The sequence below is a fragment of the Antedon mediterranea genome, chromosome 5 (assembly GCF_964355755.1).
Source record: "Antedon mediterranea chromosome 5, ecAntMedi1.1, whole genome shotgun sequence".
NCBI lineage: Eukaryota > Metazoa > Echinodermata > Crinoidea > Comatulida > Antedonidae > Antedon > Antedon mediterranea.
In genome coordinates this window covers 29,115,612-29,143,106 of record NC_092674.1, presented here as the reverse complement: position 1 = coordinate 29,143,106, position 27,495 = coordinate 29,115,612, and the positions used below count along the sequence as shown (strand labels likewise).

Here is a 27,495-nt window from a genome sequence, read left to right as displayed (position 1 = left end):
TTTAAATTAGGAGTCATTCTTCAGTAAGACATCGTGTCCCGATACTTTGGTGGGATAGAGACTGAAAATTCATCAATAAAAAATAAAAATTCTTGACTTATATCATAATCATCATTATTGTTCATATAATTAATTACATAAACCAAAGATAATAACATTGATATTGTTAATTTTTATAAAAATGTTTCAGGCAACCCCCTAAAACCCCATGTCCCGATCGTACATCTTCAATTTTATGATCGCTGTATATATTTGATAACAGGACCTTTGTTATCGAAAATATTGCAAAAAGTTAGTTAACCATGATTTCATGCGATTATATTCTCCGAAATACATCTCTACATACATTTAATTTCAAACTTTAAAGTTTTTGATTGGAAAAAGTTTGTCCCGCAGTTTTGTGTCATATCCGTCACATAATTTTAATGTTCCGTCTACAGTTTAATGAACGACGGGGAAAAAATTTGACTGTGCGTTGTAAACATGCGAAGATACTGAAATAAAACTAGCCGCACATCATTTTCAATAAAAGAGGAAAAAAGCTAAAAACGTTTTAGAAAAATTACAGTTGCGTACCTTTATTGAATGTCATATCCGAACGGTATAGAACTCATTAAATAATTATAATTATCATATATTACATAATTTAATTGTTAAGAATTAATCCCTTTCTTACACCTAGGTATCTGCACATATCAAATAAAATATTCTACAGATTTCTAAGTATTGATGTAAACACGTGACACAACTGGTTTCGTCGTAGCAAGTTGTTAAACTCTGTCTACACTATCAAACTTTATGTGACAACAAAATATGTGATGTGCCCATATATGGACATGATGATGTCATATCACTACCATATTTGGGCACATCACACTTTTTTTGTCAAAGTAGTTGATAGTTTGACAGAGCTTTAGATTGCCTTCTTTGGTCGTCGTAGTCACTAGTTTTTTTGTGGAGGTAGAACGTTTTCTGCAACTTGACCCATCATGTTTCCAGCCGGACTGTAATGGCAAACCACGAAGATGCTGTACATTCCGTGGAGTTCCTTCTCCATGTAACCACAACCCAGCTCAGTTGTAGCCTTCCACACCACTTGTGTAAAATGTCCTAAAATCATATTGAAATAATTAAGTCATTATATAATGATGTACAAAAAATGAACTTGAATTGACAGTCGAATTGAATTGTGATTGAAATATAAAGTAACCACGATCTAAAGGGTGGTTGCCACTACAACGCAACGCAGCGACGTATCGACGCAAAGTGCTGTGTTGCGTAATGGGAACCGACGACACAATAGTGCTACAAACATCGTTTGTTTCACGCAGGCGGGGGCAAACACAATGATTGGAAGGGCATTTTCTTACGTTGCGTAGATTGCGTTACGTTGCGTCGCTAGTGAGAGAACCAAGCATGACCTATTTACTTCCACGTTTCGAAACCATCAACTTCAAGACAAATATAGCGAATAATTACCTGTTCCTGATTGAAATCCGGAATAGTTAAAATTATACGTTTTACTCGCGCCATACCAAGCGTTCACAGCATCCGAAGCTTAAAAACAAAATTAATTAATTATAATTATAATTAATTGTCATATACATAATTATTTCATAGAAGGCTTAATTAAAGATGAATTGTCCTTCAAAATCATGAGAAATGAAGATTAATTAAATCAGAATTTGAATAGGGTATTTTATGGTTTTAATCAAGTTAATCACTTCCGAAAAAAAAATCCTAAAAAAATAATGTTTTCACTTTCACTCAAATGACAACATAAATGGTTAAATGGCAGCCAATTTGACTATTTTTTGCTTTAAATTGCAGTTTTTTCAGGTAAATAATTTTGTTTTGAACAAATTGTTGGTCAAAGTGGATAACTATTATGTGACATATTAAAATGGCATATTCAACAGAAATTTGTTAATAATATTTTTTTCAGGGGGACAATACATCTTTCAAAGACGTACTCCCAATGTGTATGTATGTAGCATCCATCCAACAAAAATACAGTATGCCTACCTGCAGTCTCTGGGTTGAATACTTTATCAGCAGTTGCTTTCATAAATAGATTTTCACCGTTGCCCATTCTAGTCTCCTTATCTGAGTGTTGCAACCTTCCCAATCTCGCATTGTATTCGGCAGCCCTTTTCGCATTTTCAGCCATCGTTTCTGAGTATTTCAATGGCTGTGTATAAAACGTAATATGATCACAAACCCAATTTAGATAATTAATGAGAAATGCCAATCGGTGTTTTGAGAATCTGAACTTAATATAAACTAAAGACTGTACGTACACCAACGCCATGTCGATTTCTGTGTTTGTTATGCTCATTTAAAACTGCCTCCGTAAACTCCTTGTCTAAAACATCTTGATTACCCAGTAATAAAAAAAAATTATACAAATTAAAACAATTAATGAATACTCATTTGATCATCCGTTGAAAGGTGAAGCAAAAGATCTTGTAGTTAGGCCTACCAAATGCATCCAACCACCCAGCAACAATATATCTTTATACTTTGTTTCTATAATGATTACCGTACTATTGTATAAGGCTATTTATTAATTAACCAATGATAACTAAAAACGCCTTGATTTAACAATATAGAGTATTAAACTCCATAGATTAAACATTGAGTTCCGACCTTTAAAAAACTTCACAATAAAAACCTTGGTTTTACTTGTTTACCTCTTTCAGTTAACAAACTTTCTATCTGCACTCAACCATCGAACACCAATATCATCTTTATACTTGGTTTGCTATTGTATAAGGCTATAGTTATTGATTAACCAAGGATAACTAACGACGCCTTGATTTAACAATATAGTAATAACTCCGTAGATTTAACATTGAGTTTCGACCTTTAAAAAGCTTCACAATAAAAAGTGAAACCTTGGTGTTACTTGTTTACCTCTTTCATTTAATAAACTTTCTATCTGTCCAGACAAACTACCTGCTTCTGGTTTGTCCACACGGGTCTCAACTTTGTCAGCAGATTCGGCTAAAAGGTACCGCAGTAACAGTTTCTAAAAAAAGAAAAAATAATTAGATAGTCATGTAAACATGTCATTACATAGGCCAGCAAGACAATCAAGAACAAAAGAGATCGGTTGAGATCCTTCTTTGCTGCACCCTCGCACACGCCGCGACCTATTATATTCCGACCTGCTCATTGAGATGACGTCTTATGGAGAAATAATCAACACCCATATGACGGGGTTTACCACGAACACAGTGTGTAGTGGCATTTCGTACCTTCTCACGCACACGAGTAATCCAAACAGTCAACAGACAACAAAAACGCTGACCGCATGGTATTGTTGACTGCTGTTTAATTTTACGCTGCAGTCTGTCAATTTACATATAGTCTTTTTTCAACACTGGACTTCTATAACGTTAATGGTTAATAATTATATAATATGATGAAATGGGATCCAAATTTTAATTTAGTAGCAGAAAAAAACATTTAATATGAAATTAAGGGAGTTGCCCGGGCAACTGGGGCAACACCCCTGGTCTACCTATATTCAGAGTGGATGTATCCTACTCATGGCCGGCCCACCTATATTCCAGACGGGTGCACCCTACTCATGGACTTTCGGTACAACGATAAACAAAGTTTTTGGGAAACATTTACTTTCTTACCTCCAAATCTATCTCATTATTGTTGCCTTGCGCACCAATAATAATTAACGACAGCAGGGCAAAAGCTAAACACTTATACATGTTTGAAAATTGTCTCAGAAAAACAAGAATGTATGATACCACCAATGAACGCCAATCCACAAATGGATTTCTCTGAATCTAAATATTGTTTTTGTTCACTGACAAGGTGATAATCAAGAACAATCGTTCTGTTATCCAGTGTACTTAACTTGTGACCTTATTATTATTTTTCTATAAACCTTTCAAGCAGTTATTTCATGCATTATGTTGTGACGTGCGGTCTTTTGTTGTGAGGACGCACAGTGATTAATTTGCATATATTTAATGTTCACCTGTTATGTTCATCTTTGATCTACACTGGATTCATAGTTACCCACCAACCATTAGTATTGTTTAGCAACGTTGTCTTTATATTCAGTTTCGTCTATACCAGCAGCAGGACTATAGTTACACTCCGCGTAAACGTAGATATACCCGTTACTTTCTGTTGTTTTGTTGAAGCCACATTGTAACATGAATATTTTATTAAAAAATGATTTACAAACCGTCTTGCGTTGTAGCGGCAAACGTTAAAAACAGCAATACAGTACTAAAGAAATAAAAACTCGTCAAGCCATTGTCTAAAAAAGAAATGGAAGATTAAAAATATTGTAGATTTCAAACGAACATAATTATGACTCGCACATAAAACCTATGAGAGGAGGCAGCATATCTATACTAGTAATACTCTTTGCCTCCTTATTTCACTTAATGTATAGTAAGGTACTTTTCTGGCTCCCCAACTATATATATTTTTACTTTATTATACTATTATTTTGATATGTGATAAAATAATCATTGTATCATAAATGTTTTATTAAAAAATGATTTACAAACCCGTTTTGCATTGCAGTGGCAAACGTTAAAAACAGCAATACTAAAAAAAAACTCGTCGAGCCATTGTCTAAAAAAGAAATGGAAGATTAAAAATATCGTAGATTTCTATTTTCGAGTTTAACTCCTTACACATTAAAAGATATTACCTAACATATACTAGAACAAATTCTAATCCGATATACTGAAAATGTATTAATTCATTATTTGACACGATAAAGATGAGGAAATCTATGAGAATGAGAAAAAAGTCGGCCAAATCGAGATTCTAACCCCCGAACCTTCTGCTTGTATATATTATATATACAAGCAGAAGGTTCGGGAGTTAGAATCTCGGTTTGGCCGACTTTTTCTTATATATACATACATCCAAATTTAAGAGTGAAATTAACTCTCATGACAGCCAATATTTGGGCAAATCTTGCAAAACTTGTTAATTGGTAATTGATGAAACTGGCCGCATTTTTCGGATAAGACAATCAATTAATTGTCTGACCAAAAACGTCATTTATCTCATATACTGATATTATTAGTGGCAAACAGTACGTTTTCAGTAGAATCAACCCATAAACAAGTTTTGCAAGATTTGCCGCAAAGGTAACTGCCCAAATATTGGCTTTCATGAGAGTTAATGTCACTCTTAAATTTATATATATATATATATATATAAATACATATTATAAACATCACAGGCATAAAATTAATTTCTAAATTAGGCCAACATACACACAACCCCCAAAAGAAGCAATTAGCCATTATGTTATGAGGTACTGCTGTAAGTTAACATACCTGATAGAATAAATGAAAATCTGCGATTTCAAACACCGATCGTTCTTCTGTGCTGTGCGTGAATAATTGTAATTTGATAAACGATACTGTTATATATTACAGTTGACGTCATCGTTTCCATATATGGGAACATCACATCTTTTTTGTCACATAATGTGTGATAGTCTAAACAGAGCTTTACTAATATTCTAGAATAAATAAAATATTTAAATCTGAGTTTTGAATTGTATACCTTTTTATTGACCCAATAAAACATATCCATTCTTGTTATTTCAATTTATATTAAATTATTAAATCGGAGTTAAAATGTTTTTCAGGTATATATTGTATACAGTACTTGTTTTTATTAACCAATTATCTCTTAGTATAACTTGATTAACATACTTGATTAATTTACATTCAATTACGTAACCACAGCTAAACATTTTTTTCACGTACATAATTGTATACTTTTTTTACCTCGATTAAATATTAGTATAAAAGCTTGAATAACATATTTATACTTGTTATTTTAATTTATTAAATTATTTTAATCAGGGCATAAAGGTATTGATTTATTGTTTAAAAACAATATTTGTTAACTCTAACTTCTGTGAAGAAAAAAGTATTAATATTATTAATTGTCGTTTAATTTATTTCACTAATTAATGGTTTTTAACAAAGTTAAGTTAATACACTCAGTTTGCCGGTGTTAAGAAAAATACATGATATTATTGTTATTGTGGTATATGCCATTATGAAGTAATAAAAGGCCAATTTTGTTTAATTGCTTTGATAAAAAATGTCGTTGATTACAAAAGAAATGAACATTTGCAATCAGAAAACATGAAAGATGGACAATACCTATCATGTTTGTTTCCTTTATTTCATTGCCATAAATAAATTAACATTAGAGAACCATATTATTATATTTGGCACTATTGTGCACATTCTTGTCATGTTGACCGATCTTTCATATTATAAGCCATATTGTACTAGACGGAAGTTACTAGATTACCTTAGAGCTTAAGAGTGGTTCCCACTAGCGACGGAGCATACGTCCGTATGAAAATGTCCTGTAGCATCATTTCTTTAACTATGTGACATGTTTCTCGGCTCAGTAAAGCTTGGTTCCCACTAGAACGTAACGCAAGGACGTAAACGCAACGCAAGCGTTTTAACCAATGACAAGCGAAGTTATAGACAGTTAGCAATGACAAGCGAATAAGCCATCGCTTGTGATTGGTCAATTAACTTGCGTTGCGTTACGTCCTTATGTTGCGTCGCTAGTGGGAACCACGCTTTAAAACGCTTCCGTTGCGTTTACGTCCTTGCGTTACGTTCTAGTGGGAACCAAGCTTTACTGAGCCGAGAAACATGTCACATCATTAAAGAAATGATGCTACAGGACATTTTCATACGGACGTATGCTCCGAGTCAAACCAATTTTATGTAAATTAAGGGATTATTTTGTAAATTATACACCTAATTATATCAGTTAATTTAACGAATTAAGGTTATGAACTTCTAGTTAAAAACCATAAATTTTCTTTCAGGCTCTGTAGAATATTTTATAGATATTTTGGGTTGATTCCGAGTGTTGTACAGGTTTAAAACATTATCTCATAATCACCGACAGCTTCAGCTGGTAATGGTAAATAGGCCTACAGGCTACCGCACCATTAGACCACACTCATAATACAAATTGTTATTTGGCAACGAGCGCTCGTAACATCCCAGGAAACTGATGATTCAATTGAATTCAAAATAAACATTTAACTTAAAATAATGAATAATTATATATGACGAGGTTTAATTATACGCTGAAAAAATAGTGCATTATAGTCATTATTATAACATAAATTAATTAATTAATGCCTATGCACATCGTTACAAATATTCTACACTGTTTAAGTAGTATACAGTGATTCGATTGTCGTGATCTCAGGCTGCTCGTTCGCAGGCTGCTCGGTCAAAGGCTGCTCGGTCGCAGGCTGCTCGGTCGCAGGCTGCTCGGTCGTCGTAGTCACAGGCAGAACGTTTTCTGCAAATGTACGTATCACGTTTCCAGCCGGACTGTAGTGGCAAGTCACGTAGGTTTCGAACAATACGCTGGATCGCGTTCGTGCGTAACCACAACCCACCTCAGTTGTCTCTTTCCATAACACTTGCGTAACATGTCCTAAAATCATATTCAAATAATTACGTCATTATATAATGTTGACATGCGTTAAGTGTCAAATTGATAACGAACTTAATTTGAGAATGAAGGATGCTAGTGGTGTTATAATCATGGAGGAACGTTTTTTCTTTTCTCCGCGTTTCTTTTATTCCAAACCATCACCTACCAAATATAGCAACTAATTTACCTGTTTTTAGTCGAAATCCGGGTTTTTTAAAATCATAATATTCAATCTCGCCATACCAAGAGTTCACAGCATCCGAAGCTTAAAAACAAAATTAAATTAATGTTATATAGGCCTACATATTGTTCCATAGAATGCCTAATTAAAAGACGTACTCCCAATATGTAGCATCTTATCCAACAAAAAATACGGTTATGCCTACCTGCAATCTCTGGGTTGGTGACGCTCTCAGAAGTTCCTATTTTAAATTGATTTTCACCGTTGCCCATTCTAGTCTCCCAATCTGAGTATTCCAACTTTCCCGATTCCGCGCTACGTTCGGCAACTCTTTTCGCATTTTCAGCCATCGTTTCTGAATATGTCAATGGCTGTGTATAAAACGTAATATGATCATAAAAAGGTTTTTTTTTCTTATTTTTTTTCTAAACACCACTTTTATTCACATTAATATCATCATAGTCATGTCATCACTAATGTTCAAATTATTTTTATTATAATCACGTTTTTGTTATTTTCTAATGTTTTTTTATCATTACAATTCAATTTTTTAACAACTCAACTCAATTTTTAATCAAATCCACTTCATATTCCATATTTCCTCTTTTTAACCGAAAGTTTGATAAATATATAAAAGGATTACTTTCACACTAAAAAATATTTAATTTTGTATTCATTCATTTCTTCTAATGCCACGCGGCGATCATTATAGGCCTATGTTTCTTGTAATATCTTAAAAATTGGAATTCCACTTTTAGAACATATACCGTAGGTTAAAACATAAATTCTAGGCTGTGTTTAGAATTAATAATTTAGTAGAAAGAAAATTATTTTGGCACATATGGCGTTTCATACGTATAATACTTGAGTTCACAATAATTATGGTATATGAACATAAAATCTAAAGCTTTCATGGGTGGACTAACATAAAAGACAATAATACAGACTTGGGGCAAGTTTCTAGTACTATCATAACATTATTTCTTTCTTTGTTTTCTCCCCTCTTTATTAAAAATGAGAAATGCCTTATACTAATTCGGAGTTTCATAAATATGAATCTATATTTGGACTGTACGTACATCGACGCCATGTCTACTTCTGTACTCGTTATGTTTCTCTAACATTGTCTCCATAAATTTATTTACATTTTCGTTGTCACCGTCGTCCTCCTCAACCTCTTGATCAAGCAGAAATTATAAAAAAAATGATAAGAATCAAACAGTAAATAAATAATGATTTGATTTAAAGGTATATAGGTTTTCTTCCACACATACTATGTTTGTTATTGCTTATTATCCTACGTGTCATATAATTATTATTTTATGTATTTTTAATATGTGTGTGGAGAAAATTTTTTGAAAATTTATTGAATATTGAATAAACGAATGAACCATCGGATTTCATTTTGGTGTTCAATTCTACATATAGGAAGAATAGCTTTTAAACTTGGCCATCTATTATTTGTCACTTTTTGAAAATGCAGACATCTAGACTTAATTACACAAGATGATGCAAGTGCAACAAATACAATGGGTAATAGCTCTCAGTTAGTTTTCATCAGAGTTAACGATCGCCTTGAAATATGGATGTAACTATATTAAGAACTAAAACCAGTTATGTAAACTTGAGGGATTGTATACGGTAGTAATTTATACACTTACGAAAGTAAAAAATCTATCTATCTCCACAGATCATTTACTTATCACATTCGATTAAGTCAGAATGGAGACTTCACCGGGGAATTACTGAGAAGTTGATAGTAGACCAAAGACACACAAACCAACGGTTATAAAAAGGTTGGGAGCATTTTTTGGCAGTTTATAAATAGTTTCAGATATAAATATTATATTCACAAATCAAATGAAAAAGATGGACATACGGGTTATACTCTACATAAAATGGAAGAAACAGGAAGACTACAAATCTGTGGTTAGAACTCAATCATTTCTGGCGCCCCAACTATACACTTTTACTTTATAATACTAATACTTTGTAACTTTAAATTTACTGATTATAAAATGATTTACAAACCGTCTTGCGTTGCAGCGGCAAACGTTACAAACAGCAATACTAACGCAATGCAAACTCGTTGAGCCATTGTCTAAAAAAAAAAGAAGTGTACTGATCACATGTGTCATTATGTAAATAAGCATACCATACAGGAATGTCATGGAAGGTCATTTTTAAAATGATATTAATTATGTATAATTATTATCATCTTCTGTATCATTATCGTCATTTGCCGTCACGGTATATGTTACCCTCAGCTTGTTGTTTTTCTTTCTAATTTCCTAGTCTCCAGCTTTATATAGGTCGTATATTTTTTCGTGATTGATGGAATACTTTCAAAGGGCAACGTAGAATATATTTATACTCGATAACTTCGTGGCCATGTAAACTCAAACAGTTCCCATTGAATCACATGGAAATTAACGTTACGTCTGCTTATTAGTCGAATGTAACAAACGCCTTAAGTAGGCCTATGACAAATAGCTTCTATAAATGTCGAGTTTAACCCCTTACAAATTAAAAGATATTACATATAAATGCACATTACTGAACAATGACAATGCTGTGGGTATCAGTAGCTGGAATATAAATGGAGATGCCAATTAAAATAAGTTAAAAGATAAATCAAAACGATAAAGTAAAACAGCCATAAAATGTATATAGGCCTATATATAAACATAGCAGGCCATAATAATTTTAAAATTGAATATAACAAACATAGAGTGCACACAGACTTCAAGAGAGGCAATTGTGGTTACATTCCATTAACCATTATGTTAGTAGAAGTACTGTAATTTAACATACCTGATGAAATAAATAAAAATCTGCGATTTCAACAACCGATCGTTCTTCTGTGCTGCGCGCGAATAATTGTAATTTATAAAAATATACTGTTATATATTACAGTTGCTAATAAAATATCTTTGAGGTATACAATATATGTATTTTTATTGACGATCTGAGCTTAAAGTATTTATCTAAATTATAATTTTTTTAATAAATACTTTTACGATTTAAATAATTTAATATAAATTTAAATAAACAAGAATGAATAATTATGTTAATCAAGCTATTATGCTAATATTTATTAGGTCAATAAAAATAAATATAAAATTAAGTTATGTCAGGTCTGTTGCCACCTGGCCTTTTTCCACCAGGTCCATTAATAATTATAACTCCTTTGAATCGCCACCAAATCGAGTATCGAGGAATGTTAAATGTTATTACAATGTTTGTAACTGTAACAGTTCATTTTCGTTTATTTTGTTTCACTTAAGCTCTGTCTACACTATCAAACTAGTTTGACAAAAAGTGTGATGATGGTAGTGATATGTTCAATTATGGTAGCGATATGTCACCTATAAAAAAAGTGATGCTACGTCAGAACATTTTCATATACGGTATGTTACAAGAACCAACATCGTCTATTATAATGTAACCCTGTTTACTAATTAATTTGAGTTAGATTATTAGTTATGTCAATTTAGGTTCAACTATTTGCCCCGAATAAGGGTGTTTTCCAATCGTGGTATACACTGTACAATAATTTTAACCAGCTCGAGTACAACATCATAATGTAAGAACATACAACACAAATTTATAAACATTACAATTTTAATAGGTAGAATATACTTTTATTTAAACGGGTTGATTGAAGATGAATGGGACATTCTAGTCTGTCTTCCATTCCCTTCCGTAATAAACCAGTGTATAAACACAGTATTTGGGTTTTCTAAGTCGTAGATGACATCATAGCAACTTCAGTCATCATACCTTATTTGGTACATACGTAACACTACTGATAAGTAAACAATTGGGTACGTATACCTATAAGTCTACTAATATTAGATACGAAAAGGATTGCAATAATTAAAAGCATTCTTGAAATCATGTTCGGTCCCCATTTAAAGCGCATATTTTTTACTGTGAGTGTGGGTACACTGTTAGATACATAAACACATTATAACAATAAATTGTATTACTGAAAATGGGTCCTCAAATTGTTTGTGTTAATAATTAAAGCGCAAATGTTTGACTGTGTTTAGTCACCAGTGGTACATTATTATAAACAACCAACCAATACATTTCTTTACTGAGTGAATAAATAATATATCTAATATAATTATGCTTCCTCTTCGCACCCGCCACCACCATTTCCATCATATGTCATCACCGCGCGACAACTCCGCCGTCATCATCATCTCCGCGCGACAACTCCGCCCCCATCATCACCGCCACCACCAACGCGACTAGATCAATCAATGTCTGTATTTACGCCGAAATGTATTATATTATTATTATTATTATTATGGATTACAGTATACAGTATAGTAAATTATACCCTTAAGAAACTTTCTATAATGATCTAATTTTTCTTGTGTATTTTTCTTAAAGTTGTTTCATTGCAGGACCATATTGAAAAACAGAAATTTTGTGATCTTTTCTTTTCTGAATTATGTTATCCTGCCTAAATATGTTTTAAAAAATAAATAAAAATAAATAATTCATTATTACAAACACCTGTAATTTAATTCTCACTGAGTTCGTCTTACACAACCCCTGGTTTCCGGTAGTCCACGTTCGTTCCATTTTCACCGTATACATTACCAGTAGGACTATAATTACAAGTGACGTATACGGTGTAATAGCCGTTTTCTCCATCCACTTTGTTGTAAGCACATCCCAGCTGATCTGTAGTTTTCCATACCACTTGTGTAAAATGTCCTAATGATAATCAATTGAAGTATTTACGACTTTTTAAAATACGGTACTTGAACTGGACTTGGTTTCCCAATAGGATGCAACGCAAAGACGGAAGCCGCAACGCAAAGACGGAAGACGTAACGCAAAGACGAAGCCGCAATGCAAAGACGGAGACGCAACGCAAAGACGGAAGCCGCAATGCAAAGACGGAAGCCGTAACGCAAAGAGAAAGCCGCAATGCAAAGTCGGAAGACGCAACGCAAAGATGGAAGCCGCAACGCAAAGACGGAAGACGCAACGCAAAAACGAAGATCAACGCAAAGACGGAAGCCGCAATGCAAAGACGGAGGCCGCAATGCAAAGACGGAAGCCGCAACGCAAAGACGAAGCCGCAATGCAAAGACGGAGACGCAACCCAAAGACGGAAGCCGCAATGCAAAGACGAAGCCGCAATCAATCAATCAATCAATCAATCAAAGTAACATTTATTTCTCTTGTCTTTCATAGAAAATAAAAATTAACAGTAAAAATTATTAAAATAAGAGGGGCAACATTCCTAAAAAGCAAAGCTTGTATAAGGCAGCCCATAGAAAATGAAAAAAAAAACAGGACAACACGGGAACCGGAAACAGGACAAAAACAGTAATGAAAAGATTGAAGACGCAACCCAAAGACGGAAGCCGCAATGCAAAGACGGAAGACGCAACGGAAAGACGAAGCCGCAATGCAAAGACGGAAGCCGCAATGCAAAGACGAAGCCGCAATGCAAAGACGGAAAACGCAACGCAAAGTAAGAAGCCGCAACGCAACGACGGAAGCCGCAATGCAAAGACGGAAGCCGCAATGCAAAGACGGAAGACGCAACGCAAAGACGAAGCCGCAATGCAAAGACGGAAGCCGCAATGCCAAGACGCAACGCAAAGACGAAGCCGCAACGCAAACACGGAAATCTCAACGCAAAGTTGGAAGCCGCAACGCAACGACGGAAGCCGCAATACAATAACGGAAAACGGAACCTTTTTTTATAATTCTACGTAAGCACAAATTCCCATGTAGGCAATGGTGGTAAGTTTGAAATTAAAACAAAAATTCGCATTATATTAATAAATAGCGGTTAATTACCTATTGCTCCTTCACTAGATCCGGGATTGTTGTAATTATAATTTGTTTGCTCGCCATACCAAGCTTTCGCAGCGTTCAAAGCTTAAAAAAAAAATAATAATAATTAGGCATAATATGGCGACATTAGTGTATATTTGAATTATGAGGAGATCCAATCATCATCATAATCATCAACATTTCTCAGAAATATTTTTCATACATTTCGGTTGTTATTAAAATACTGACATTTGAACACGAAGCGACAAGCGCCAAATCAAAGCGAGCTTCGAAATCACCGCTTTGAAGAAGTTGAAAATCGACTTGATCTTCACACACTGAAATCGTTCGTCGCGTCAAAATTAGGATTTAGTGATATAACCACTTCTGTGTTGGGCTTTGCCCATAATAAACTCTGCCCTGGTCAATAACAATTGTTGTGTCAATTGTAATAAATAAATGTTATACCTAGAATTCCTTGGTTGAATTCGCCATAATAAACATGAGTTTGTACGCGATACAGGTTTTCGCCGTAGGATGTCGTCGAGTGTTCTAATTCTCCCGCTTCCGCATTGTCGTCCGCAACTGTCTGTGCATGATCAGACAATGTTTGCAGATGTTCCAATGCCTGTGTATAAAACAATATAATAAGTAATAATAGGTATTAAAAATGTAATGTAAGAGCCAAGCTTTCGAAAAAAAACAACACATTCCTTCGTTTACTCTGTGTGTGTACTGAATAAATTGGTACGTACATCGGTGTTACAATGTAGATTTCTGTAGTGATTATGTACGTATAACATTGCGTCCATAAAGTCCTGGTTTTCAACTTCTGAATTGGCTATTGCAGACGACAGGGTTTTCTTTTGGTAAATGCCGTTGTTGTCTTCACCACCATCGCCGCCATTATTGGCTTCTATCAGAAAATCATTTGGAAAGTTTGAAAGAACTGGTACATTGCGTGTTGTGGGGGGGGGGGGGGGGGGTCTCATTGTGTTCAACCTTGCAACTTAAAATAATGCACGTTTAAACATGGAAGAACGATAGAACGATTACAATTGTATTTTTAAAAAGAAATGTTGAATAATGTGTTCACCTCACGGTGCCCAGAAATCGCACTTTAAAACTGTTACGGGATTATCGGTATGTGCTGTGTTAATAAATGTTCATATTCATATTTTAAAGATGATAATTGATAGATTTATTGATTGCGTTGAATTATTTTTGATATTTTAGAGTTATTTTAACCAAACTTAGTGGTGCGTAATATCTTTTCTTTGGATGGCGTATGAAAACATCTGTAGGCGACGTAATGTGGTTTATATTGATTATTGTAGGCGTATTTTCCAAAGTAACCCGCTGTTCATTAATTGCAGCATTCACAAGTAAACTTTATGGCAACAAGTAAAAACCTTGGTGTTACTTGTTTACCTCTTTCATTTAATCAACTTTCTATCTGTCCAGACAAACTTACGTGCTTCTGGTTCGCCGACACGGGTTTCAACTTTGTCAGCAGATTTTTCTAAAAAGTACCGCAGTAAGAGATTCTAAAAATCAATTTAACACAAAGAATTCTAAGTATACTGTAATTTACATACATATAGTTATTTCATCATGTTTGTAGTATAAAAACTTATAATGGTTATCTGAAGGCTATTTATTATGCCATAGGTCGAAATCTAGCCCAGAGAAGAATCATTAACTGGAACCAATCGGCACAGCGCCACTCTAAGACAAACGTCAACTGGAAAACAATACTGTATCCTGCTTTTCTGGCGTGACGGACAGAGGTTCAAAGAACGTAACGAAATATCGCATAGGTTCAAATGAATATTGAATATACCACGTGACCCACAATCAGCCAATCAGATAACAATGATGTTATATAATTTGTTATATAATCGAATATCTAGCAATTTCACACTCATTATTTATGAATGTTAAAATGTTCTTAATGACACCGATGCCTCTTTTACACATAGGCCTACTTAAGTAGGCAGACAGGCCTAGTTTACAAAAAAAATATATAAAGTAACATAATTTCTTACCTCCAATTCTAGGCCACTATTCTTGCCTTGTGCTCCAATTGTAATGAAGCACAGAAGGGCAAAACAAAAACACTTATACATGTTTGAAATTGATTGTTACAGAGAAACGAATATGTGAAATCCACAAAATAGGTCTGTGTGTCTACGTGGTGAATTGGGTTGTCAGCAATAATAGTTACTTTTTATGGAATTTATCTCCACACACCTCTATTATTTTCGGAAAATATGCATTGTATAACTTCGGACGTAATCGTTCTACTTTGTTGATTTTGACTAAATAAGTACTAAACTATATTATACACGACCTATATACGGTAATCTACAACTTTTGACACTATACATTAGTATAGCGGTTTAGGTCTTGAGATTAAATGGGTTTTGTTTCGTAAAAAACTATTCATTTTTAAAACTGGCATTGAAAGTTTCATTTTCTTATACAGTATAACCTATCGCAAAGCTGTCCATCGGATCGTTCGATTCTTGTTTGTCTAGAGAACTCAAATAGTATACGTATGAAACGTCATGTGTGCCAAAATATGTATATTTTTACCTAAGTTGAAATACAGAACCAAGACTTACGAATACCGGTACAGTATATTATGTTTCAAATATTTATTGACATCTTTAAAAAGTTACGATACAATAACACAGCTGTTTTTCTAATATATTTAATCTGTTTTATTAATACATGATGGTAATAAATAGGTCACAGAAGACATTACGATGGCTTCAACAAACATGTACACAAGGCTTATACAAGCAGTAAGAATGAAACATTAAATAAGAAGTTGAGTTGTAACTATTCTAGAGTACTATAATATTTCGGATTAAAAAACTAGACATGCAATGAAACATGATTTGGAAAAAATTGTTCTTTAAAAAAATAAAATAAAAATTGTCTCAATATTCAGGTACAAAAATATTTTTCCATATTCGAGGTTTTCCTTTCCAAACCACGATGAATTCAAATTTACAGTGGGCAATAAACAATGTTCAGTCAAACACGGTGTAGACAATACATACTAATCTTCTCTTCAAAAACCCGACTAATTCGGCATTAAAAAAAGAATAAAAACCTGAAAACCCCCCTTCAATTATATAAGTACATACAAGGAAAGGTTATTACATAAATTAAATGTTTCGTTACTGTTCGGTCCGATAGACTCCGATATCCAGGGAGTTTACAAATCCATGCGTGATAGACTCTGACATCCAGGGAGTTCACAAATCCATGCTACATCGATTTCTGAAATAGTATATCGCAATGTCAATGTTTTATACGCATGCGTAGATGATCGTCGCGTTTTGTTATAACTTTGTACATTCTTTGGCTTCGGTAGGTTCCCTAACAATGTGTACAGTATACCACATATACAGCAAATACTAATATAGTAATCTTATAAAAATAAAGGTACGAGATTGCAACGTCTTTAATAATTTAAATATAAATACTTTAGACAAAAATATGGAATGCATATCAATAAATTAATTTTGGCATCAGATAAATATCAAAGGTGTTTTGTTGGTAAATGTTATAATTTTATACTACAGTCGAATAACGTAAACGTCGCTCTTGGTTTGTATCTATCAGCTTCTTTTGACAGCGTTGGCCTTCCATCCGACGTAATTGTTAGGTATTTTTCAGTAGCCAGGTTTCTATATACTGTGCCTTTATGGGTGTGACTTTGAAACCAATGACAATAGTTGCTTTCAACGTGGTCGCCACAGTCCTAATAATAAAAAAAAACAAACAAGGAATATAATAATCATACCGTTTGAAATGAGATTATAATGATGGACAGTTCGCCAGAGCTTATTCCACATTTGGTACATTGAAATAACTGCGCTGTGGAACACCCCTTAAAGGGACACTTATGTTAGAAAGGAAATAGGAAAAGTCTAAAATAGCACATATTAAATATTAAAAATTTTCAGTCCCCTTTTATGAACTTTTTTATAATAGGCCTAAATACTGTACCTGCACTGTTGTGAGGGCGCCATCTACGACTGCAAAAAAGTTTCCAGAATGACACGACTGTATTTTAATGTAGTAAAGTCCAACTGATGAAAATTGCAAATAATCTGCGAAAGAAAAACAAAACTAATTATATTTACATAAATTCAATTTTGTTCATTTTTTATTCAAAAATATTATAATTTATTAAAAATAATCTTCACAGTATAACTGAATTGCGATTGATTTTTGATTTACATGATAAAATTTGCAATGTCTACAAATATAAATAAATGTAAAATAAATAAAAAGAAATGGACAAAGCCGAAATGAAAAATATGAAACTAATAACAAGGCAGGTCTGAAATACAAATAATATAAATATTTTTATTCTTAAACTAACCCAACAATAATTTTGCTACCCACGGTAGTATATTGTTATAGAAATGTATTAATTTCACTCCTATACTATTGTGTTGATTTGGTTTGATTTTAATTTATCAGGAAATAGAAAAAAATCGACCAGTTGTACAGTATAATGAAACAGAATATTGAGTCACTACTATACGCGTAAGTATGTATTGCAGGAACAATGTTAATTATTTTAATAATTATTATTATATTATATTAATAATAATTATCTATTAAAGAAATAGAATAGGCCTACAATATTAATTACATTTATTTGAAAAAGATAACTTACCTTTTTGATGTATATCCTGTGATGTATGTAACATGCCATCATGGTCCGCAGAAATAAAATATTGTGTTCTACTTCTAAGAAGACATTGGTGTCGGTTAGCATCGCACACAGGACCACTACCAGAGGCCTCAACTTCTGCCGAGTTAAACGTTAAAACATTGTCTAAGCTAAGTTCCGCGGGCCTAGCGACCACCGAGTTGCATACACATAGTGCTAGAAGAAGGCTAGATATTGTCTGCATTTTGGTACAGTATAGCAGCTACTCAAGTTTGTTTTGTTCCGGTCTTTAGGCTTATTGTATTGGTTTATGAGAGGAATCTATCGCCGTTCATCTTATATGCAATAGTTTTGTTCCGGCAGAAGTTACGTTGTTTTAGCCTTGAGTAGAATTCCCACCCGGAATCACTACTTAAAAAACATAAACAAGTAAGCAGTCCGCCTATTAACTGCGTTGGGATTGCGATATATCTCGTCTATATTCTGAAACGCCCCAATTGACGTAAACAGAATAAAATTTGCATATTTATTCCGGAAGATGCAATACACCACTAGTTGTTCAATTAAACAAAAAAACAATGTTGCTACGATCGTCACGTTTTATTTTATTTTATACAGTGTATAATATCGTTAACCGAGAAAAGGAAGACATATCTTTTCGGAAACGATTTATTGACACAATCTTGCCCTAGAAATAATTAATTCGAGAATATGATTATTTACTAAAAGAGCCATGTAACCGTGTCCCTAATCAAAACATTCTGTCTGTACGAATCTATCTAAATGCAGACGATATCTGAATATCAAACAACCAATGCAATTCCTTCAGACTACAGATGTTTAGATAGCATTTATTGCACGCAAAACGACAGTTGCTTCAAATTTAAACCTATAGCTAGAGTCACTGACATCCCCTCACCCTAAAAAAGACAACTTGATGATGTTAGCTCAATGTAATCAATTCCTCTATGGCTCAACCATGGCTATAACTAAATATAGATTATATAAAACAAACCTCAACCATTTTTCTTTAACAAAATCAGACTACATTCCACAAAAAAATCATGCAGCGAGTGACAATGTACGCAAAACTTGCAAAAATGACCAACCACCAAGGTTATCAAAATATGTACGCGCAAGTTCATTATTTGCAATCTTCAATGCGTATATTAAAATAATTTTAATAATGAAATGATAATATGAAGAACAATAAAATTAAAATCGATAACTATGAATTAATATTATTATTAGGCCTAATAGTATATAAGAAAACTATTTTTGGTGATTTAGGTCCAAAGTTCACCTTTAATATTCGTTTGGACTATGTTTAAGGATACTGTAGGCGTACGTCGCTTTGTTTATATCAGTATTACAAATGATTCAATTATCTTCGTTGTGTTTATTTTTAATTGATACTTATCCGGGGTTTTCTTAATGCCGTGGTAAACCTCATGGACAGTTAATGCGTAGGCCTGCCTATTTTCGAGTATGTTCGCGTTCGGATCAGGAAACGTTTTCGAGGTTGTCAAAAAAACGTCACTTAAAATAATTAGGTAAGTGTGACCATAAGTTGTATCAGTCGAAGCGCGCCCTACTGCGCATGTCTATCTAGTAACAAAGCGATTCTGCGCACGCTCATAAACATTACGAGTGTGCGCAGAATGACCTTTGTAAACAAATGCCATCACTTTCTGTTGAAACATAAATACAAATTCAAAGATGAAACTAATTGGAAAATATAATGTTGTTGGCAACATTAATTAAAATATAAAATACTGAATGCTATTGAAAAAAACAGTTGAAGAAATGGAAATGTTTTCACCAACTATTTTTTCATCATGATCATAAACGGTATGTGTTAATTATGATATAATAGTACATAATACTTATGCAATAAGTTCAAACTTTCTAGGGCATGCGTCTATATTTTTACGAAATATTTTAAAAAAATAAACCAATAAAACTTTCGTCTGTATTTATTTTTTTTCCGTTGGCATAATCTAAAAATAATAATTGTAGGTCCTCCCACGTGTTATGCTACTATTGTGACGTCATTATTAAATATCCCACGCGACCAATTTGGGAAACGCACGACATTGATATCTCTTCGCGCTAAAACTATATTTACATTAATGTAGTTACGGTAGGCCTACATTTAGGCGTTCCATAATGCACCACCTGCTGGAGTCTTTTAACAGTAGAAATGCGTTTCGACTTTCGACAGCTACGGAATGGCATGGCGCGTCGTGATGAAAAGGAAAGTTCAATATTTCCAGGGAAGAGAAAATCTTCTCTGATATTTTCTATTTTTAAAGACCCTCAATTCAAGTAATGTAAAAGCGTCAGTTTGGCTTACGTAATCTTCCGCTCCGCTCGAAATTTCTGGAAACTTGTAAAAAAGACCCAACTGCAAAAACAAAACATCTTTATAATCTTCGTCCTTAACCTTTAAATAACTATTATACAACAAGATCCTGAACAACGCCACAATCAACTTCCGATCGCGTGCTAATAGAATATAAAAGATTATGTTTAGGTTGAATGTGTACTTTCTTAGACTCATGACATTTTGACAAACTTAAACGCAGCGCACAAAAAAAGTTACACCGGATTTTTGTAGACATGAACCGGGCTTTAGTGTTAACTCGTTACATCGATTTCAAAGCTTTTAAGTATCGTGAATTGAAATAAAGTTAAGAATTAGGCCGATTAGTTGGTGAACTTTCTTAGATTGTCATTACATAACCTTGAGTTAATGTTTAAACACATTCAGGGGAATCCCGTCAGTAAGAGCATTACCATCTAATTAAGAACAAGATTGTCTCTTTGAAAGGGCTCGACCGCTGGCACGTCTGTTTACATTTACCTGACAGACTTAATAATGTTAAGATGCAACAAATCCAGGTCTAGTGTGCATCCGAGTTCGTTAGCCTACAAGATGAAGCTACTAATGTAGTATTAATAGTTCGTCTTAATGACTACTTGTCAGGCAATTTACAGTCCTATATTGCGCAAGTGTGAACACACGCTTAGTACAATGCTGTTGCTTCTTGGATGAGAATAGCAGGCACTTTTGAAACGTTTACTTAAAGAAGTGGCCATAGGTTTGAACGTATGTCTTCAATAATGTCCCACCAGCAAAAGTTACCTAAAGTCAGAATGATTACGCAATGTTCTTTCAATGTATTTTCTTCTTTTAACGAATAAAATACATACAGCCTATAATGGACAAACTTTGGGATATATCCGTTATTTTTCAGACTGCAAAACAACTCATTATTGATGCTTCCTATTCTAAATATTGCACGCTGCATTATGAGCACTTGGTCCCTGCTTAAAATATTGCGGCATTTATTATTTTCCTTTTTGTAAATATTGCAGTGTTGCGGCATGTATTGTTTCTCTGTTCTATATATTGCAGTCCATTGCATTATAATAAACTAAATAATTCAATTATGAACAATTTTATTGCATAAAAAATCATTTCTTTACGATCATTAAGTTACTGTAGATTGTGTAATAAACTAGACAGGGATTGTACAAATGGTAAAAGCCATCTGCTCCATGATCACCCGAAGCCACAAAAAGTGAGGAACGTGTAGGCCTATTCAATGTTCATGTAGGCCTAAATTATACCACTGACGAATTTAAGGTAATTAGGTTCCACCTGCATTATTCGTATTTCTGTAGTCTTGTTATTTTTTCCGACTTGGGTTCAATGACTACTTGGACGTTTTGAGATTAATTACTGTAATTAACGTCTGTACATTAGGCTATCATCAGGTTGTTTATAATATAAAATGGCTATCACTTCCTGCGCCGAGTTCTTGTGTTTGAAAAAAAAAAAAAACCACGGATATTCGCAAGATGGGTATAACAGACTCACGATTCAAACTAAAGATCTGTCTATACCATCAAACTAGTTTGACAAAAAAAGTGTGATGTGCCCAAATATGGTAGTGATATGCCTAAATATGGTAGTGATATGACATCATCCTGTCCATATATGGGCACATCACATTTTATGTCACATAAAGTTTGATATAGTGTAGACAGAACTTATCTCTCTCTTAACGACCGATGTATAACACGAGTCAAGCTCTACGCAAACGTGTTTAAATGTCATGCTGACCACGTGACATTTCCTCATTCATTCAGTTATAGCATGGACCTCGATAAATTAGTGTAACTAATGTATAGGTCCATGGTTATAATTATGTAGTGACGTGTATTCTGACACGCATGCTCAGTGTCACAAGTTATAGGCCTTAAACATTTACCATGCATACAACAAATGTGAATACATTAAAACTGAAAAAAAATAAATAGGTAATAACCACAAGGATATGCACAAAAATAACCATTATAGTCTAGTTTTGTTTTGAACATTCAACAATGTCAGCTCAGTGTAGGTCCGGTCCGTGATAGGAAATCTAAAGGTTTATGATGACATAGGCCTATAATTAACATGCAGTATTTTAAACAGTAATGTTTATATTAGTACTAAAAGAAATATTGAGTTTTACATAACTCATGTTCAACGACACAAGGGGACCAAAGTGGTAAGAATAAATCAAGAAAACAATTACATTCATTGACCTAATAAGCCACATTATCGATGACATGATAGATGCCCATTGCGGTCTTATCAACTGTGGCTTTAGTAGAATACCGTACTAAATTACTCAATCGAATTTTAATTTTATCCGAAGTTTATTCAGAATGTCTGTACTATTTCTTTCTCTGCTTTGTCGGTTTACATTCTAATTTTCATAAATCTAAATAAAATTTGTATGACTTATTGGCCTGGGTACAATAAGATCATTTTACTTTATTACCATGATTACTTTTAAAAACCGTTTTGATCTGTTACATATTTAAGTGCTGTGAATAATACAGTATAACTATATTACATTTTGTGATTTTGACAAAAGTATGGATTCGTACTTTACCAAGAACAGCGCCCCCGTGTTTAAACTACCACAATGATGAGGCGAGTTTCCGTCGCTTCTCTACCTTTCTTTGTCGGAAGGACTTGGTTTCCGACGACAGGGACCTGGCAATAAGTTACATGAATCCAATTCCAGCGTAACCATTACGCGGAGAAAATAAATAAAACTTTATTGAAATGTAGACCAGCTCCTTTATTGACGCCAGCAGCCTCAAGTTTGTTAACCATTAACACTGACTATTGTTTGATGTTTTTTCATGTACTGTAAACATAGCATTTTCCCGTTTTTACTGATGTATTCGTGCAAACATCAGAAGCGATTTCCGCGAATTCGCCATAGTGGAAAAACACGTTACTTTAGGCCTACATGCCAATTTCATTGCATTATTTTCTATGTATATTCTAAAGCTCAGTCTGCACTATCAAACTAGTTTGACAAAAAGTTATGTGTTCAAATATGGTAGAGATATACCCAAATATATGGGCACATCACATTTTGTTGTCACATAAAGTTTGATAATATAGACAGAGCTTAAGCGTATGATACTTTTACGCTAATCGTCTTTTATTTGTCCTTCGGTCACCGACAAAATTATTACAAAATTCATAAGGTTATATGACCATATATAGAAAACGGAAGAAAGTTATCGATTGTGGTCTTCATCATTCGGTCATGGTCAAAACCTACCCACCCTCCAATCAAATTGATTGCGTTGCGCGTGCGTAATTGAGTTGCGTCCCAGCGAGAACCAATGAATGAATCGCTAATACATCTGAAAACCACCAGCCTCTCTTTGGATTTTAAAGCGAGGAAGTGAATCAAGCTACTTGAATGTCGCGGTTTTGGAACATGCCGCAAACGATCCTTCTGCAGGATTCACCAGATGTATAACTTCCTCTCACCGGACCTGAATGAAATCGGAAGCCTTTAAATATGGGATCATATTAACATTCAGGTCTCTTAAAGTACTGTCGTTAAATAGTAATTGTCTTGCTCCATCGTTTTTATTACGATCGGAGATCTTTTGATACATGATCAATAAAATGGTTCGGTCACTCAAAAATATTGGATTAGTAAAGATGTTCAAGATATTTATAGCAATTTTCTTGTTTCTCGGAACTGTTCTATGCAGTCCTGTTCAAGAAGATGACATCATGTTGACAACCGTAAGTTACAGTTTATGTTTTCCAACACTTTATTAATCTTCTTATAAGAGACAGATTAATACAAGAAGCCTATTGAAAATATTGGTTTCTGTTCGAATTATGATAAATCGGGGAAGAGTTAAATTACTTGTAATTAATTGTAATTTAATTCTTCCCTGGGTTAATCAAGTTGATTTTAGAGTTAACCAAGCCAACCAATCGAAAGACAATGCACATCTGAGTACACAGCTATGTTTTGTTGCTGCACAACATTTTTAGATATACTGCACGCGATAATAATGCATTTTCCTCCAAAATTGTAAAGAAATTCCTTGGATCAGAATTCAATTGTGTCGTCGGATCCTCTGTACTACATCTATTTCAAATAATGTTATGCACACCATTTGAGGTTCCTCGTAATGCATATATGTTACTCACGAGTATGTATTGACTAGCCTAGATATCTAGGTTCAATTGATAATAATAATCGATAATTGATCAAATCGGTTGTGCAGTGAACCATGAACCCTTAAACTTTATTTATATGCGATCTAATATTTAGATACCGGTATGAGTTGGCGAAAAGCGGATGACTTTTGAAAAATGCCCAATAGGAAACTGAAGCTGACGATATAGCTGAACAATTAGAACAATAGTCGGTTATCTAGGTTATCGCTAAGATAGTGTTTTTATAGAACCATTAATAGTGTAATTTGATCAAAGGTATTAAAAAGATATGATACAACAAGTTTCCGTAAAACATGCTGACAAATTCTTTATCCTTATACTTACTTACCCGAACTTATATGACTAGATTGCTCCATAACTTTCTATCTTTTATTGCGAGAGCCAGTTCATCTCTCTGCATACCAGTATCCGTCTCTAGTACATCAATGTATTGTTGTTTTGCAAGCCCATGTTTTAATGCCACAGCAGAACATCTGAAATGATTTCTTCTTTATTGCGAAGACAGTGTCCAGCAAATGTCAGTCTTCTTATTATTATCTTCTTATCATTATACAACTTCACAAATACAAATAACGATGGAATCCTTGCATCTTCCTCCGATGATTGATACCATTGTTTCTCTTTGTAGGAACCAGGTATAGCTGCTGAATCACCAATCTCACATCACAAAGGTATGTAAAGTATTCAGATAATACACACTCTTGTTCTTTGTTTTCCTTAATGAATACAATCAAATTTAGTTTAGTTCTTTCCTTTTTTCAAGTTTTAAAAGATCTGTATTGAAGAATAGAAAGAACCAAGTGCGATAGACCTCTAGGAAAAGTCGTCAACATTTCTTTGTTTTCCTTTACGAATGAAATCAATTAATTATTTTCTTTTTTTTAAAGCTTTAAAAGATCTTTATTCAAGAATAGAAAGAACCAAATGCGGTAGACCTCGAGAAAAAGTCGTCAACATTTATAAGGAGCTGGGAGTCGTAAGAGAATTTGGCTACAGCATCTACCCTGAATGCGAAGTGGTCCAAAGGTGTCAAGGCAGTGGGTGCTGTGGTAGTGAAATATCAGAGTGTGTCGCAGTAGAAAAAAGAAACCTCAATATCATGGTAAGCTGTCTACTAACGGTTTTATGGAAAATGGTTAAAGTTACAATTATAATTAAACAGGTACCTATATAAGACTTTCACAAATCGAAATGCAAAACATTAGGAACTATTTCTGATGTAGCCTACAAATTGCCATTCTATTTACCTTAAATTTGGAAAACAAATAAAAGAAAATCATAAAAAGAGTTCTACAAGATCGTAGAAGTGATTTACTTATTTTCTTCAGTTCTATGACGTCACAGTCATTATAGAATAATAAATAAGTGTTTCTTTTATACCAGATTTTAACCAATTTGGATAATCCCAACGAACCGCCAAGTTTCCAGAATATAAATATATCAACTGATACGAAATGTGCATGTCAGGAATCGATGCCATATCCCAAACTACAGTGCGCTGCGCACAAGAAACTCTCTAGAGGAATGTGTATGTGTCGTCATCCATGTGCGGCGCCCTTTATACAGGATCCAGATACGTGTGAATGCTCGTGTAAACAGGATGTTGACAAGAAAAGATGTGATAGGATATTGTCAGGTGAAAGATACATGGGCGGCAGTCACTGCAAGTAAGATCTCATCTTTGTCCGTTTAATTTCATTTATCCAACCAAGGAATTCTAACAGAGGACACTGAGCTCGCCTAGCCAAGATAGGAACAGTGCTTTGATCGTATGTCTGGCTGCGACAAATACCAAAAGTACCAACATATTCTCCGCGGTGCGTGGAACTGACCGTATCGCAGCCGGCCTCGGATAAATCATTTTGATCCTGTTGTTAGATTTCCTTATCCAACATAATATGGGCAGCTCATGAAAATTGAGTTGCTCCGCCAATGTTTTTGACGGCCTCACACTACATACAGTACTTCCTTATCTCTCAATGTGTCTTCCTGTGTTGTGCTGTGTTGTTGGGATGTTAGAGGCATAGTTATTCCAGAATCTGAATCTTTTATCATTAGTTCTCAAATGAAAATAAAAGTCTCTACTTTTCTTGGCATTCGAGTGACGAAATGTCCATTGTAAAAAAATATTTTACTAGTTGTTCAAACTTTAAAATCTTGCTTACTTTTCCTCAGGTGTGTTCAAGATGGCATGTGCCAACCAATTCGTTGTAATGCGGGTTTGAAATTCAACTACAGATTATGTTTATGCGAAACGAAACATTGAGATGACAATTGCAGCTACATTACTAGCTGCATTATGGGAGTATGTTTCCATACCTGTTTGATCAGGAAAAATGACTGGGGTAATAATGTTCACAACATTAGGCGCTATATAAATCCAGGATATTATTATTACACAAGATGATAATATAAAAATAAAGACGCCAAAAATACAAATATAAACGGACATAAAACAGATTGTTAAGTACTTTATAGTACGTGCTGTTGTCACAGGTTTTATGAAACGAACGCGTTTACATTACGGAATAATACGTTACAGTATTTTGAAACGCATCATTTTGTTAAACGCGTCGCTAACGAATTAGAAATGACGCGCTGTGCTCTGGATAACAATAACCAGAGTAATACTACTACTCTGTTGTATAAACATATTTATTGTGTCTATTTAAAAATACAGTTAGTACCTTAATTATATTGTATTAAAGTAATGATAAAATAGTATTACTTATAAGTATTATT

At 33.9% G+C, this 27,495-nt stretch overlaps 4 protein-coding genes and 1 long non-coding RNA gene across 6 annotated transcripts; 1 reads left to right on the top strand and 4 right to left on the bottom strand.

Annotated features, from left to right (window-relative positions):
* Positions 1-1,478: 1,478 nt before the first annotated feature.
* On the bottom strand, positions 1,479-3,262 carry LOC140049436 (uncharacterized). Its single transcript, XR_011845255.1, has 4 exons — positions 2,917-3,262; positions 2,301-2,374; positions 2,026-2,191; positions 1,479-1,557 (listed from the first exon to the last, which is right to left on the bottom strand). It is a non-coding gene; the product is annotated as an uncharacterized lncRNA (long non-coding RNA).
* Positions 3,263-7,222: 3,960 nt separating this feature from the next.
* On the bottom strand, positions 7,223-9,773 carry LOC140049904 (Golgi-associated plant pathogenesis-related protein 1-like). Its single transcript, XM_072094858.1, has 5 exons — positions 9,707-9,773; positions 8,755-8,852; positions 7,881-8,046; positions 7,682-7,759; positions 7,223-7,494 (listed from the first exon to the last, which is right to left on the bottom strand). The coding sequence occupies exons 1-5, from the start codon at positions 9,771-9,773 to the stop codon at positions 7,223-7,225; spliced, it is 681 nt and encodes a 226-aa protein (XP_071950959.1).
* A 2,438-nt stretch (positions 9,774-12,211) lies between these two features.
* Positions 12,212-15,787, bottom strand: LOC140049417 (uncharacterized). 2 transcript variants are annotated; one of them, XM_072094294.1, is made up of 6 exons: positions 15,535-15,787; positions 14,961-15,033; positions 14,242-14,399; positions 13,955-14,114; positions 13,511-13,591; positions 12,212-12,409 (listed from the first exon to the last, which is right to left on the bottom strand). In XM_072094294.1, the coding sequence occupies exons 1-6, from the start codon at positions 15,613-15,615 to the stop codon at positions 12,234-12,236; spliced, it is 729 nt and encodes a 242-aa protein (XP_071950395.1). In that variant the 5' UTR covers positions 15,616-15,787; the 3' UTR covers positions 12,212-12,233. The 2 variants fall into 2 exon arrangements, with proteins under 2 accessions (XP_071950395.1, XP_071950394.1); XM_072094293.1 differs by having other exon boundaries at positions 14,242-14,402; positions 15,535-15,786.
* A 303-nt stretch (positions 15,788-16,090) lies between these two features.
* On the bottom strand, positions 16,091-18,616 carry LOC140049416 (uncharacterized). The gene is made up of 3 exons (XM_072094291.1): positions 18,192-18,616; positions 17,513-17,616; positions 16,091-17,264 (listed from the first exon to the last, which is right to left on the bottom strand). The coding sequence occupies exons 1-3, from the start codon at positions 18,430-18,432 to the stop codon at positions 17,067-17,069; spliced, it is 543 nt and encodes a 180-aa protein (XP_071950392.1). The 5' UTR covers positions 18,433-18,616; the 3' UTR covers positions 16,091-17,066.
* Positions 18,617-23,522: 4,906 nt separating this feature from the next.
* LOC140050303 (vascular endothelial growth factor A-like) lies at positions 23,523-27,481 on the top strand. Its single transcript, XM_072095426.1, has 5 exons — positions 23,523-24,306; positions 25,382-25,424; positions 25,641-25,855; positions 26,137-26,420; positions 26,929-27,481. Exons 1-5 carry the CDS (start codon positions 24,172-24,174, stop codon positions 27,017-27,019), a joined length of 768 nt encoding a protein of 255 aa, XP_071951527.1. The 5' UTR covers positions 23,523-24,171; the 3' UTR covers positions 27,020-27,481.
* Positions 27,482-27,495: the final 14 nt, after the last annotated feature.

Coding starts and splice junctions, on each gene's coding strand:
- LOC140049904 (XM_072094858.1), bottom strand. CDS start 9,773: ATGGCTCAACGAGTTTGCATTGCGTTAGTATTGCTGTTTGTAACGTTT. Junction 8,047..8,754: donor GAAGTAGACATGGCGTCGAT/GTACGTACAGTC, acceptor TTTTATACACAG/CCATTGACATATTCAGAAAC. Junction 7,760..7,880: donor CACCAACCCAGAGATTGCAG/GTAGGCATAACC, acceptor TTTGTTTTTAAG/CTTCGGATGCTGTGAACTCT.
- LOC140049417 (XM_072094293.1), bottom strand. CDS start 15,615: ATGTATAAGTGTTTTTGTTTTGCCCTTCTGTGCTTCATTACAATTGGA. Junction 14,115..14,241: donor ATCTACATTGTAACACCGAT/GTACGTACCAAT, acceptor TTTTATACACAG/GCATTGGAACATCTGCAAAC. Junction 12,410..13,510: donor ATCTAGTGAAGGAGCAATAG/GTAATTAACCGC, acceptor GATTATCATTAG/GACATTTTACACAAGTGGTA.
- LOC140049416 (XM_072094291.1), bottom strand. CDS start 18,432: ATGCAGACAATATCTAGCCTTCTTCTAGCACTATGTGTATGCAACTCG. Junction 17,617..18,191: donor ACAGGATATACATCAAAAAG/GTAAGTTATCTT, acceptor TTTCTTTCGCAG/ATTATTTGCAATTTTCATCA. Junction 17,265..17,512: donor GCGCCCTCACAACAGTGCAG/GTACAGTATTTA, acceptor TTTTATTATTAG/GACTGTGGCGACCACGTTGA.
- LOC140050303 (XM_072095426.1), top strand. CDS start 24,172: ATGATCAATAAAATGGTTCGGTCACTCAAAAATATTGGATTAGTAAAG. Junction 24,307..25,381: donor ATGACATCATGTTGACAACC/GTAAGTTACAGT, acceptor TTCTCTTTGTAG/GAACCAGGTATAGCTGCTGA. Junction 25,856..26,136: donor AAAGAAACCTCAATATCATG/GTAAGCTGTCTA, acceptor CTTTTATACCAG/ATTTTAACCAATTTGGATAA.